Raw genomic sequence first — 15,505 nt, 5'->3', positions numbered from 1 at the left:
TGTTACTCAAATGCATGTTTAAAAGGTAATATTGCATAGTAAACCGTATTGTGAAATCTGAATGTAATAGGGGGCCATGGGTGGCCCAGTCGTCTAAGGCGATGCGATTCGCTGTGCAGAGTTGCGTCCCTTGGGCACGCCAGAAACCTATGATTGTGGATTTGAATCCTGGTTCGCCCCGATTATGTTTCTAGGTTTGTCAGCACCATACCCGTGCTCGTGGGTTTCACCGAAGTGGTAAACGTCGGGGACCTGCATCACTTCTGGCTTTCCTCCCACACTAAGCTGACACACCGCGATATAACTGGAATACTGTTAAAAGCGGCGTTAAACCAAACTCACTCACTCACTCTGAATGTAATATTGATTGAGATGTTACATAGTAGCACATTTGTGTTACGTATTTGTTTGTACTGGAAACGTCAAGAGGGTATCATGCAATTTAAGCTGGGGTATTTTATTGGGCAACAGAGCATTTGTGGTATGGATGTGATTGGTTGAACAGAGAGTGCTCGTCGAGGACATCATATCAAGCTTATGCTCCGATAGGGCTATAAGGACGAAGGAATGAGTGTACATCTTCTGCAAGAAACTGTGGCTACACCTGGGCCAGTTCCACAATGCGATCTTGCGCTAAGACAATCGCAACTCATACTTTAACATAGACTTACGACAACCGTAGCACTAAGATCGCTTTGTGCAACAGGCCCTGCCTACAGAAACAGCTATAATATGAACTTTGTTGTGATAGGTAAGGAGGTTTTAAGCATAAAGATATTTGTTTATGAATATTACATGTGCGTATTCATCTGTTGTGCAAGGAGTTGTTTATTTTCAAGTGTATCATTGAAACCATTTTTATAATACTACTTTTATGGTCAAATACAATCAAGACAAACGTTGTATATACACATAAGATATTGTTAAGTTGAATATTTTTCTTTCATTTGAAGAAAATGAAATTGGAATTGTTACCCTGCATAAATATATAATACTAGAATTCACAGAATTAAATATGTACACTTTTTACACTGTAGGGTGTCTGTACTTCAGTGTGTAAATCTTATATATATATATATAGCACATCAAGTATTGTTGCAGATCAGAGGCGCTGCGCCATGGAACTGTTTGTGAGCTAAATCCATGTCTTACTTGTAGTACTAGTAGTGTTTGTCAGCTAAACATCATATGGTGCTATCTTGAACTACAAAATGTTTCTTTGTAATGTGGGCATTTTACCATGTTCTACTACAATAAATGTAGATTTCTCTATCACTGACTGTCTTCTTGTTTCTTCATTGAACCGGAACCCTGAAGATCCTGGGTAGAATAGGTCTTCAGCAACCCATGCTTGCTGTAAGAGGCAACTAACGGGATCAGGTGGTCAGGCTCGCTGCCTTGGTTGATGCATGTCATATCCCAACTGCGTGGATCGATGCTCATGATGTCAATCACTGGATTGTCTGGTCCAGACTCGATTATTTACAGACTGCCGTCATATAGCTGGAATATTGCTGAGTGCTGCGGTAAACAACAAACAAAAACCGGACGAAGAGGTAGCCTGTTGGTTAGGCGTTGGCTCATCACTCTGATGGCCTGGGTTTGATTCCCTACATAGGGACAATGTGTGAAATGGCTTCAGCATCTGACTCCATGAGTAAAGCTTGTAGAGATCTGCCATCGTGACCCAACAACACATCATACAGTTTGCACTTGCAATTAAGTTTTTTTTGTTTCAAAAGAAACATAAAAATCCCTTTAACAAGAAGTTACTTCCAGGAGATGGCTTTCTAAAGAGAATGTAAAGCATCCAGAGTTGTACAGAGAGTGAAATGGGCTCTGGATGTCATCATGATGCAAGTAAGAAATACCCAGGAGATCTTTCTGTGAAGGGATTGCAACAAGCTGAGATAAGATTGCAAAAACAGGTTAAATTATTTTGTGTGGATGTAAAGTGACTGAAATAGCTCTTGCAAGAATGTAAAGATATCAGGAGATCTGGGTGTAACTGTAATGAGACTGAAAAGATTTCAGGAGATCTGGCTGAATAAGTTCAGATTTAGGTGTGTGAAGAGACTGAATGTGTTCAGGACATGTATGCGAGAAGGAACTAAAATGAGTTCAGGAGATCTGGTTGTAAAGAGAGTCTGAATGGGTTCAGATCTGGCTACAAAGAGACAGATGGTGGCAAAAGGTGTAAGATTGTACTGATGGAGGAACGCCTCAACGCAACCAGTGGTTAAGCCCACTCCCGTGCAATACATGTCAAGTAACAGTGAATGTGGGTTCAAAATGGTTCATTCCAGATGCAACTGGACTGCACTGTTGGAAGTTTAAATGTGATGTATCTGCGTGATCCCACAACAACTAGAAAAGAATCACATTTCTCCCAGCGAAAGCAGCCGTAGAGTGTCTTGAGGTCTGCACACGTGAATGGTTTGCTAAAGACAAGCCCATGCTGATTGTGTATGTATATCGATTAAATACATGTTTGGTACATTCTTCAACATCACTGTTCCCACAGAAGGCAGTGTTCCAAGACGCATAAATACGCATGTCATGGGTCAAATACCAGATTCTCCCAAGATTATTCATGCTTCTTTCACCCACGTGCTTGTCGGTTCCCACCAAAATGGTAAAAGTCTCAAGTCGATCTGTGTCACTTTTTACTTCCGACCCACAAAGATGCCATAATCCTGTCATAAACCTAAAGTGGGGGTAATGTCATAAACAGGGGTGTTATAATATCCCGGGGATTTTATTAATAAAACTTCCGTTATATTGTAACATGTGAATGTTTCTCGCAAGAAATTTATTTTGCATTTGAACACAATATAATGTAACGTAATATCGAATGTTTTCTTTATATTCCCACGAATCGAACATGCAATCTTCGTATCTGTAGCCTAGTGAGTGTACCGTTGTGATAAATCACTATGCTTTTAAGAATGTCTTTTCCAAGTACCAGTACGCCAGCAACAGATATTTTATCCCCGCTTCTTAAGGTTCATGGAAAGTATGTATGATAGATGTTGTTTTAAGTTTCTTTTTTCGGTTTCTAAGTTAGATAAAACACTTCCCCTCGGTTTTTTATGAGATTTAAATCCTCGGTTTTATCTCTTGGATTCGGGTTTTAAATCTCATAATAATCCTCTGACGTGTTTTGTCCTACACTTTACTAACTCCAGGGGCGGATACAGAAGGGGGGTACAGAAGAAATAAAGATTTTTTTCGAAATAAAAAGGGGGGGGGGGGGGGGGCATCCCCGCAACCCCCCCTTTTTATTTCGAAAAAAATCTTTATTTCTGTATAAATTACCACCAAAGACACTTAATAGATCTCACCGCAATCTCATTAAAATCAGACCTTTACGATACCCGTGCGTAAAGATGTGCCTGGGTTTAATGATATTGTCACTCACCACTGCCCACACCTGAACCTCTCATTAACCCATGGCATGCAGACGAAGATTGCAATGGCAGACTGTTACTGGTCGCGTGGAAAGATATTCTCTATCACCATGTAGGAAATAGCAGGAGTTAGGACTACAGGTTTGCATGTTTGTTTGTTTTTGTTTGTTGTTTAACGCCGCACTCAGCAATATTCCAACTATATGACGCGGTTTGTAAATAATACGCGGTCTGTAAATAATCCGAGTCTGAATCAGACAACTCAGTCATTGACATCATGAGCATCGATCAACGCAATTGAGATGGATGACATGCATTAACCAAGTCAGCGAGCCTGACCACCCGATCCCGTTAGTCGCCTTTTACGGCAAGCATAGGTTGCTGAAGACCTCTTCTACCCCTGAGTTTCACGGGTCAGGTTTGCATGTGTACCTTCTTGGTAATTTCAAGTTAAATACTTCTGCGACCGCCTCTGGGGAGAGCGGAAGGTCGGTGGTTTCATCCCAATGGTGCTTAAAGGTGGTACTGCATGTTACCCTGCCTGGCGCTCGGCATAAGAGGTTAAAACTGCATGGTCGGCTCGGAGTCAGTATGCTGTCTCTAAGTATTCATGTGGCATGGTTTCTCAGTGGGCCAGCACTATAAAATCGGCAGCAGTCCGGCCACACACACGCATGCGTGTCGTTATATAAGTGCAATAATGTTGAACGCTGCGTTAAAAGCCCATTTCACCTCACCGCACTCGATACACATGAATTTTCCCTTGGAAAATGTGGTTTCTACAATTATTTCAACTAAGGTTTCCAGCTTGTGTTTGTTTGTTGTTCAACGCCGCACTTAGCATTATTCCAGATGCATGGGGACCGCCTCCGTGGTCTAGTGGTAGAGCGTCCGCCCGGAGAGCGGAAGGTCCGGGGTTCATACCAAAAAGACGTTAAAAGATGGTATTTGTTGTTACCCTGTCCGGCGCTCGGCATTAAGGGGCTAAAACAAGGACTGGTCGGCTCGGAGTCAGTATACTGTGTCTGAGTGGGGTATTCATGTTAAACTGCGGCATGGTATCTCAGTGGGCTAGCACTATAAATCGGCATCAGTCCGGTCTAGTCCAAGCAGCCACACACACACACGTGCATGCATGTCGCTATATAAGTGCAATAATCTTGGACGCGACGTTAAACCCAATTTCACCTTACCTCACCAGATGCATGACGTCGGTCTGAAAATAATCGAGTCCGGATCAGACAAACCAGTGATTGACACCATCGATTCCCATTGATCTACACAATTGGGATACGATGACGTGCATCAACCAAGTCAACGAGCCTGACCACCCGATCTATCAAGTCCCCTCTTACGACTAGCTAAGTTGCTGGAGACCTATATTCTTGCATGTAACCCCCAAGGGTGAATGGGATTGGACCCCCGGACCCCCGGACTTTTTTTTTACATTCAGGACACTGCTTGGAAACGCAAGTGAATTTTGCTTTTCAGGGAAAGTTTTCGGAACTTTGAACCATGGTCCTGCGTTTTGGTGATCCATTATATCCATATTCACATTTGTGTCACTGTTTGCCCGTCAACATCAATTGTGAAAAACGAGGTCCTTCCGAAAAATGCATTGATATTTCAATGGGAAACATGAATTATTTTCGTGAAGTGACGTTTCTTTTGCGGTTCAGTATGGATTGAGATGAGCGATATGCAAAGTCATGTACATTGGATAGGTGCTCTACCACAATACGTCTTCATGTAACTAGAGGGAGACAACCTCGTAACCGGAAGCGGATCTGTGAGCGCCATCTGTGAACAAGAAGCATTTTGTGACTTCAGCAACTTTTGGAGGTAAATATGGGAATACCTCTTTATTATTGAACACGTGTACCTGCTAGAATGGATGCAAGATGTTCGACCAATTGAATATATATCACTAAGGCAACTAATAGCACTGTTACTCGTTTATTTGAAGTACGTAAACATCTGTTTATGAACAATGATTGTCATGTCTTTTTTCGAACTGTCTCCGAAGAAGAGAAATGAAACTAGATCAATATGTCTTCCAGAAATCATACTCTCCCAACCTTATCTTGAAACGCGACTAATGTATCTGTTTCTTCAGAAATGGTAAACCGACTACTTGTCATTATCCAGTTTACTGAAAGCATACTGCGACTGCTGGTGTTAATATTTCCCGACCTGACGGGATATTTCCCGAGATTTGATGTATTGACTGGGTACTAACAAACCAAGACAATATTTCATAGCTTCATTCTCTGCATATTGATTTGGGTGTGAATTAGCTCATGTTTACATCCATTGCGGTTCACATGGTACTATCATTAGTATCAACAGGCATACTAGTTCTACCAACTGCATATATGTTTGCCACCATACCGGTCAGAGCTCCAGATAAGCTGCGTATCTGCGTGAAATACGCATCAGAAATGCAGAAATACACAGTAAAATATAATCCAAGCGTATCAAATATGCAACGAACATTACAGATATGCTACAAAAATAAAACTTGTACGTATCATCGAAATATTGTGGAGTAACCCTGCGTATTCGATTAGCAAATCAGCAACTTATTTTTAAATTATAAACGGGCATTCCGTCAACCGTGCCAAACTCCACGATGACAGTTACATCATGATCATTTGCCATCACGCTTTCTTGTGGAAGTATCGTGGTATTTTTGAGTCCTATAAAGCTCTCAAATCCACACGATACCAGTTTGCAGGGACTAGAGGAATAGTGTTTTTAAATATTTAACTTAATACCCACATGTGTAAAAACTAGTGGGTAACAGAAATTTGAATACCCAGATAGAATTACTGATACCCAATGATTTTAAAATGCATGGGTAAAATACCCACAACACCAAAAGCTTATCTGGAGCTCTGCCGGTGTTCATGGTTTTCACCAAAGTGGTAAACATTAGGGCTGTTACAATTCACTCGTGTATTCGGTGAATCGAACCGTATTCATTCATGAATTGAATTCGTTATTCGTAGCCACTAGAATCGAATATTTATGAATATGCAATCATGTGCATTTACATACCCTGTACCTAAAAATATCCATAAAAGTTTATTAAAACATATTAATTGCATAGATTTCTTCAAAAACAACACTCTTATAATATTTAATTTGACAGTATTGTGGTCACTGGTCATTGTCGCATTTGAGCAGATACTTGAACCTGGATAAGCGCAGTATATTAATGTTTAATATATCAATGATTTACAAACCATGTCAAATAATTTATGTATAATAATACATCAACTGCTGACTTGTAATTGTATTCGTGAATTAATATTCGTATTCGTTTCCCTATATTCGTGATACAAATCGTATTCGCCTCATGGTGTATTTGTTGCAGCCCTAGTAAACATCTTAGGTTTGTGTCACTTCAGGCTTTCCAACCATCAAGCTGACATACCATGATATAACTGAAATACTGTTCAAAGTTGAACCCACTAACTCTCTGTATTTTTGCTCTGTTGGCCAGCCTCCATGGACTGCAAACATGCTAATTCTAGCACAAATAGTATGCCCAGGATATTTGCTTAATTCTACAAACTGCACTGAACCACATACATAAAACAGTAAGCATATTCAAGATGTCAGCGTGGATATGGGATAAAATGGACCAGTGCCAAACCAGACGATTCGGTCGTAGCAACCCTTTATCTGGTCAAAACTGATCACTGTTAGTCAGAAGGGACAAGTGAAATATTTCATTGAAAAGAAAAAGGAAACAAATATATTCCTTATCCCAGGGCTTGAAAAATCCACTCATCTGTTTGTATTGACGAGTGGCAGCATGTGCAGGACGAGAAAAAAGTGAAGAAACACTTGTCCTACTGGGCGAGTACATTTACTTGTCATATCACTTCAGGATAATTTCAAACCTAAAATAAAGAACTACTGTCTGTTGAAGAAATAAACAGAAAGTGAAACTCTTTTAAAGTTAGGCAGTTATGTTTATTTTTTGCAGTTGTAAGCATGGTAAGTGACTCGTTGCTGATTCACAAATGTCAAAAGTGAATGGTTTTGTGAGTGTGATCTCTGTTTTTAATTGGCAGTGGTAAGGTTAACAAGAAAAACATGATTTGATTACCAAACAGATAAAAAATGAAGTAGAAAAAAACAAAACAAGAGTTTTCACTGCTGTGTGACTTTAATGGGCGGAGATGAATGTAGGTGACAGTGAATTATTTTGTACTGTCTGACGTAAATATCCTCAACTCAAAGGTTAATTACTGCAAATGGTAATAATAACTGAGTACATAAACTGTTTTAAAATTATTAGGACAAGTGAAAATAGTGCAGGATGAGTACAATATAATATCTACTTGCCCAGCAGGACAAGTTGGGTTTAAGAATTTTTTTCTAACCCTGCATATTTTATTAAAATTATCAACCATCTAACAACAATCACTAACCATTAGGTCTAACACATGTTTCCTTTGAACTTGGTTTAATGCTGGGTTGAATCTGTGAACATGGTGAATAGGTTTCAATTGTGAACATAGAAATTATCTATTTTCAGTTTTGATTGCAATTTTGAGAAATGTCGGACAGTGAGGACAGCGACATCTCCGACGCTGAAAGTGAGGTCAGTATTGGGTGGTGTTGGGTAGAGATATTGGATGCATCTCTTGGAAGTTTTAGGGGTAGCGAAAGTCTCCAGTATGTCTGTCATTCTTGTACTGCAATGGGATAGTTGCAATTACTGTATCCCCTCACCCTCACCCATCGTTTGACTTGGGTGATGACGTGTCAATATCCCAACAGAGCTCCAGATAACCTGTACTTAGAGGTGTATATTTTATTGCCGCTTCTCCTTCTTGGCAGCTGATGGTAAATAAGCCGCACTCGGTTATCTCCCTTGAACGCACGTGAATGGCTTGTCCACCAATTCCAACACATTTCTCCTGCTTTTGATATTTTTTCGCCACCGCGTTACACAGGAAGTTGGCGAAAATCATCGCGTTACAGTGCGTTATAGTATTCCTTAAGCATTTGCAATTCTAATGATATAAGTTTTATTACAAAATTCATCACATGAAGTTTGCAGTTGCCAATTGAAATTAACATACTGTTTTGCATCATTTTTTTAACATTTTCCCTTTCTAAGTCAAGATTACTGTTAATTGTTTTCCAAAAGTACATTAAAACAAACATTATGAATGTATGTTACTATTTGTGTCTTTCTTCATGCAAGTTAATACTTAATTGATAACAAAAAGGGGGAAAAAATGTAAAAACAGGCCAAACTGAATTTCTACACAGAATTATGGGACATTGAATTGCCACATCGGCAAGAGGCCACCCTAACTGGATAAGATTTTGGTGTTGTGGGTATTTTACCCATGCATTTTAAAATCATTGGGTATCAGTAATTCTATCTGGGTATTCAAATTTCTGTTACCCACTAGTTTTTACACATGTGGGTATTTAAGTTAAATATTTAAAAACACTATTCATCTAGTCCCTGCAAACTGGTGTCGTGTGGGTTCGAGAGCTTTATAGGACTCAAAAATACCACGATACTTCCACAAGAAAGTGTGATGGCAAATGATCGTGATGTAACTGTCATCGTGGAGTTTGGCAATGTTGACGGAATGCCCGTTTATAATTTCAAAGTAAGTTGCTGATTTGTTAATCGAATACGCAGGGTTACTTCACAATATTTTGATGATATGCACAAGTCTTATTTTTGTAGCATATCTGTAATGTTCGTTGCGTATTTGATACGCTTGTATTTTATTTTACTGCATATTTCTGGATTTCTGATGTTATTTTACGCAGATACGCGGCTTATATGGAACTCTGTCCAAATATTGTTGACCGATGCTCATGCCTATCTCTGAATATTCTGGCCCAGATTTGACTTACAGGCTGCCATCATTTAGCTGAAATATTGCTGAGCGCAGTGTTAAACAACAAACAAACAAAAGATGGAAACCTTAGGAATCAGAGCTCCAGATTAGCTGCGTATCTGCGTGAAATACGCATCAGAAATGGAGAAATATGCAGTAAAATATAACCCAAGCGTATCAAATACGCAACGAACATTACAGATACGCTACAAAAATAAAATTTGTGCGTATCATCAAAATATTGTGAAGTAACCCTGCGTATTCGATTAGCAAATCAGCAACATATTTTGAAATTATAAACAGGCATTCCGTCAACCTTGCCAAACTCCACGATGACAGTTACATCACGATCATTTGCCATCACACTTTCGTGTGGAAGTATCGTGGTATTTTTGAGTCCTATAAAGCTCTCAAACCCACACGACACTAGTTTGCAGGGACTAGATGAATATTGTTTTTAAATATTTAACTTAAATACCCACATGTGTAAAAACTAGGGGGTAACAGAAATTTGAATACGCAGATAGAATTACTGATACCCAATGATTTTAAAATGCATGGGTAAAATACCCACAACACCAAAAGCTTATCTGGAGCTCTGGGAATTCTATCTTTTTCAGAAGACTAGTCAAGAGGACTAGTGGGCACCTTACTTCACTAGTCTTTGAGTTTGTAGCTGGTCCTGGTTTAATGATACCAACATGTTTATCATATATATATACTACTGTCATTTTTATTCAGTTCCAATTTGTAGCAAAATTGAGAACAGGTCAGAGTAATAGCCCTCAAGTGCTAATAGTCATTGAGGACTACCATCATTGGATTTTGGCTTGTCCTCAGCACAATTTAGTAGTCTGGAGCTCACAGACTAGCATGAATTTTGAAGGCTGGATTGTTTCAGACCAGGAGCATGGTTCAGTTGACCTAAGCTGGCCAGGACTGTCTTCCTCTTACTCATTCACTCAGTTTGGAATATTCTTGCATTGTGTAGAAATATCTGGATTTGGATGCTTTAAGCATGTTAAGATGAATTATCAGTTTCTTTAATTTTCTTTTAAACACAAGATGGTTTGCATCAGCATGTCCAGTACTAATATTGTGAAATGCTAAAATAGGTGAACTAGCTTTATTTAATATGTTTGTGAAAAGATTTCTTTTCTGGTAAAAAGTTCAAGGAACTTATACAGTGGATATGTGTACAAGATCAGTATCCTTAGAATGCTGAATGGAATGGAGAACCTGATGAAGATCTTGTTAAAATTGGTCTTCAGAGTCCCATGCTTGTCGTTAGAGGCACTAATGGGATCAGATTTGCTGACCTGGTTGATGCATGTCATCGTGTCCCAATTGTGTAGATCGATGCTCATGATATCCATCACTGGATTGTCTGGTTCAGATTGGATTATTTACAGATCGCTGTCAGTAGCTGGAATATTGCTGAGTGCAGCATTAAATAGACAATAAACAAAAACAACAGAATGGAGAAATGATCCTTGTTTTGTTTCCAGGGCGGTCAGCTGGACCAGAGTCGAGGAAGTGATGCGGGCAGCGATGCGGGGAGTGGGAGCCCTGCAGGGAGTCCTAGGGGAGGCAGTGAGGGAGGGGGGAGTGATGGCGGGGGAAGTGATGGCGGGGGAAGTGGCAGTGATGAAGGGAGCGACAAGGACGAGGGGGAGGAAGAAGAAGATGATGTAGTAGGGATTTCTTTGGAGCTTTCTTTTTACATTTTTTATTTGTACATCACCCTTGACAGGTGATTGGTATAGTTTTTAAGAGACAATCAGCATTATCAGTCTTTTGTAAAACGTTGATGTGTAAATGTCAAAGAGTTATCTGTTCCTGTAGTGAAAATGTTCTTTTGTATTATATTTCTGTAAAGAAATTATTCCCACGTTACATTTACATTGGCAATATTTGTTCTGGATGAAACTAATTACTTGTGGAACTTATCATTGTTAACACAATTTTGATCATACTGATATGAACAGTGCACAGCATTTATTGAAATCATACTTCTCTGAAAAACTGTTTGCCTGTTTTTGTCCCCCGCCGCGCGAAAGCGCGAAGCGGGGGATATAGTATTCACGACCGTCCGTACGTCCCACCTGTTTATTGCCGCGATATCTCAAGAACTAAACATTGGATTGTCTTCATATTTGGAACTATGGTGTATATACAAATTCCGCAGACACCAGTCGGTTTTGGTGACCTTGACCCCATTTTCAAGGTCACAGCAGGCAAATCTGCTTTTGGAGTTGGAAAACGGTGTTGCAGCGATATCTGAAGAACAAAACACTGGATTGTTTTCATATTTGGAACTATGGTGTATATACAGACTCCGCAGACACCAGTAGGTTTTGGTGACCTTGACCCCATTTTCATGGTCACAGCAGGCAAATCTGCTTTTGTAGTTAGAAAACGGTGTTGCCGCGATATCTCAAGAACTAAACACTGGATTGTCTTCATATTTGGAACTATGGTGTATATACAGACACCGCATACACCAGTCGGTTTTGGTGACCTTGACCCCATTTTCAAGGTCACAGCAGGCAAATCTGTTTTTGGAGTTGGAAAACGGTGTTACCGCAATATCTCAAGAACTAATCGCTGGATTGTCTTCATATTTGGTACTATGGTGTATATACAGGCGGGGGACATTTCGTCACTTTGTGACAAATACTTGTCATAGCTGAAATCGGAAAATGTACAGAGTGCATGCCTGTCAGTATATGTCAGTAAACAGAGTCATTCATATCCTGCTTGTGACTTTTCAGTTGCCATGGTTATGATGTTCATGTTTTCTAATTTGTCTTCAAGGCATATGACGAAGATGAAGATGAACGTCAGAGAAGAAAGAAACGTGCCAGAGTCAGCAAATTCATCATTGAGGAGGCTGGTGTGTACATTCTGTCAATAATACTTTTTTCTTTATCAAGCCTAGACTTCCTCCATGATTAAGTGGATAAAGTGTCTGCTCAGAGAGCAGTTTCGTTGCTATGTCAACTGTATGACTACAGGTAAGGCCCATGTTCTTCAGAAATATACCACAGCAGCAGTAGAAATTAACATTTTTAGTCCACTGGTGCTTCTAATGATAATAAGACCGCCTCCGTGGTCCAGTGGTAGAGCGTCCGCCCGGAGAGCAAAAGGTCCAGGGTTCGATCCCCGACCGTGTCATACCAAAAGACGTTAAAAGATGGTATTTGTTGTTACCCAGCCTGGTGCTCGGCATTAAGGGGCACAAGGACTGGTCGGCTCGGAGTCAGTATACTGTGTCTGAGTGGGGTATTCATGTTAAACTGTGGCATGGTATCTCAGTGTGCTAGCACTATAAATCAGCATCAGTCCGGACTAGTCCAAGCAGCCACACACACACACTTGCATGCATGTCGCTATATAAGTGCAATAATCTTGAACATGACGTTAAACCCCATTTCACCTCACCTCTAATGATAATATATAGCAAAAACCTTGAAAAAGGCTACTAGTCCTTGTGATCCCTTAATGATTGGGCAGTATGGCAAGGACTACAGGTCTAGTGCCAATTTCTAACACAGCACAGTCAATCACGACTTTGTTTATGCTTCATATACAATTACAGGTGAGAGTGTATGTGTGTTAATGAATCTGTTGAAGAACCTGGTGTCGTGTTTTTAGACTTCAATTTTCATACAAAGAAGCAGAAACTCCTATCTGTAATATGGCACTGGAAATAATAAGATTTCAATAAATTGCGTGTTTCTTCTTTCCTTCAGATGTTGATGATGAGGGCGACGAAGAGGATGACGTGGAGTGGGAGGAGGGCGCAGAGGACATCATCGACAAGAAGACCATGCTGGATGGGAACAGCGCACGCGAGATGGAGAACCATCAGAGGCTGCGGCACCTTTGGGAGTAAGTGTTGCCATGGTTACCTTGAACATACAGCTAGAGACCTGGAATTACCTGTGGGTTAAGGTCATGTTACGCGAATGAATTTGAATCTTGGAAATGATAAATAATATGTGAAATAGAACTGAGGTTTGGGGATCAGGGTTTTACCTTGACTTACAAAACTGATGGTCCAGGGGACCCCTATAATTAAGTTTAATGGTCCTTCGATCAAGAAGAGGGTCCTGTAAAGTGATGAAATGGTTTGGTGTACTGTATGTTTAGAGAATTACTTTAGAGCCTGTAATGAATCTATGATAAGTTGACAGTAGTAATGATTGATGGACGAAATAACAGATGCTCATGGCTGTTCTTGATGTGCTGTAAGACCGCCTCCGTGGTCTAGTGGTAGAGCGTCCGCCCGGAGAGCGGAAGGTCCGGGGTTCGATCCCCAGCCGCGTCATACCAAAAAGACGTTAAAAGATGGTACTTGTTGTTACCCTGTCTGGCGCTCGGCATTAAGGGGCTAAAACAAGGACTGGTCGGCTCGGAGTCAGTATACTGTGTCTGAGTGGGGTATTCATGTTAAACTGTGGCATGGTATCTCAGTGTGCTAGCACTATAAATCGGCATCAGTCCGGACTAGTACAAGCAGCCACACACACATACACGTGCATGCATGTCGCTATATAAGTGCAATAATCTTGGACGCGACGTTAAACCCCATTTCACCTCACCTCACCTTGATGTGCTGTAGGTACATTGAATATTGTGCCTTCCTGGGGATGCAGTATTTTTTATTTCTGCATCCATTCCCTACTGGACACACATTTGTGCGTCGGGTAAAACCCTGTTTGGGGCAGTTATGTCTTATCCTGTGTGTCTATTAAAGTGTGTGACCCGTGAAGATCTGGGTTAGAATAGGTTTTCAGCAACCCATGCTTGTCATAAGAGGCGACTAACAGGATTGGATGGTAAGGCTCGCTGACTTGGTTGATGCATGTCATCGTATTCCAAATGGGTGGATCAGGGTGGATCAATGCTCGATCAATGCTCATGATGTCAATCACTTTATTGTCTGCTCCAGACTCCATTATCAACAGACTGCCCTCATATAGACCCGTGAAGATCCGGGGTAGAATAAGTCTTCAGCAACCCATGCTTGCCGTAAAAGGCGACTGTGCTTGTCGTAAAAGGCGACTATGCTTGTCGTAAAAGGCGACTAATGGGATCGGGTGGTCAGGCCCCCTGACTTGGTTGATGCATGTCATCGATCCCAATTCTGTGGATCGATGTTCATGATGTTAATCACTGTATTGTCTGGTACAGACTCGATTATTTACAGACCGCCATCATATAGCTGGAATATTGCTGAGGTCGGCGTTAAACAACAAACAAACAAACTAATAATAAAGTGTGTGTCTAATACATGTTTGTCTGTGGTGAGCAGCAGCCAACGTGAGGATGAGATCGAGGAGTACTACAGACAGAAGTATGGGGAGACACCTGCCGCAGAGAGGTACGGCGAGGGAGAGGAGATGTCAGACGAGATCACACAACAGGGTCTGCTGCCTGGCGTTAAGTAAGTACTCCTTTCTCTCCTTAGTATCCGAAAGGTATTAATCTTTTTATGGCTTGTTCCAAAAGGTACTTGAGTTTGGAAGAGTACACTCTATTGGTTGATGAAAGATTCTCCTGTCACTGCTCGTGTCCAGTAATTGGTGAAGATGTTCCAGATATAGAGGATTCTGGGTTGGAAAAGGTCCCCAGCCATCTCCAGATCTCCAGATAACTTTTTGAGCAATTGAGTCTTTACTCAAAGGTTTCTATTTTATTTGGGTTATTACATTTTTCATTGGGTAACCATTATTTTCTCACTCATCTGTTCATCACTCTATTTGTTTTTTCCCAAAATGAGTAAGCATTTTGAGATGAAATGATGTTTTAGATGTATATAATGGTTCTAAATATAGGCTTGACTCGGAAAGTAAATTAGCTTGTAATTGTGTTTCGGAAATTAGCTCTGTTGTACGCGTGCTGAAAAAGCGTCTTTGGGTATTTACGCGTGCTGGTTTCAAACAATTGAGTTTTTCATTTAACGCATGCGTTTCTGCACGCAAGTTAATTGAAAGTAATTGGGTTTGAATAGTTTTACGCAAATGCGAAGCTTATCTGTAGCTCCATATGCTGGTTGTAAGAGATGACAAATGAATCAGGTAGTCAGGCTAGGTGGCTTGGTTGATAGCGTGTCATCGTACCCCAATGGTGTGGATCGTTGTTCACAGTATTTACAGGCCACTGTCATATAGCTGGAATATTGCAGAGGGCAGTGTTCGCGGT

General features: G+C 40.6%; 1 protein-coding gene across 1 annotated transcript in view; it reads left to right on the top strand.

The window, feature by feature from the left end:
- The first annotated feature begins 5,177 nt into the window (after nt 1-5,177).
- Nucleotides 5,178-15,505, top strand: part of LOC124138184 (transcription elongation factor SPT5-like) — a 35,539-nt gene continuing 25,211 nt past the window's right edge. Inside the window, exons 1-6 of the mRNA XM_046504717.2 lie at nt 5,178-5,252; nt 7,963-8,028; nt 10,804-10,989; nt 12,113-12,191; nt 13,051-13,189; nt 14,616-14,747. Of these exons, the coding sequence (XP_046360673.1) occupies nt 7,984-8,028; nt 10,804-10,989; nt 12,113-12,191; nt 13,051-13,189; nt 14,616-14,747 (581 nt within the window). The 5' untranslated portion in view covers nt 5,178-5,252; nt 7,963-7,983. The remainder of the gene's footprint in view (nt 5,253-7,962; nt 8,029-10,803; nt 10,990-12,112; nt 12,192-13,050; nt 13,190-14,615; nt 14,748-15,505) is intronic.

This window comes from Haliotis rufescens, unplaced genomic scaffold (assembly GCF_023055435.1).
Source record: "Haliotis rufescens isolate VD_foot unplaced genomic scaffold, xgHalRufe1.0.p SCAF_6, whole genome shotgun sequence".
NCBI classification, from domain to species: Eukaryota; Metazoa; Mollusca; class Gastropoda; order Lepetellida; family Haliotidae; genus Haliotis; species Haliotis rufescens.
The sequence above is the reverse complement of the archived record's forward strand: the minus strand, read 5'-3'. Positions and strand labels throughout refer to the sequence as shown.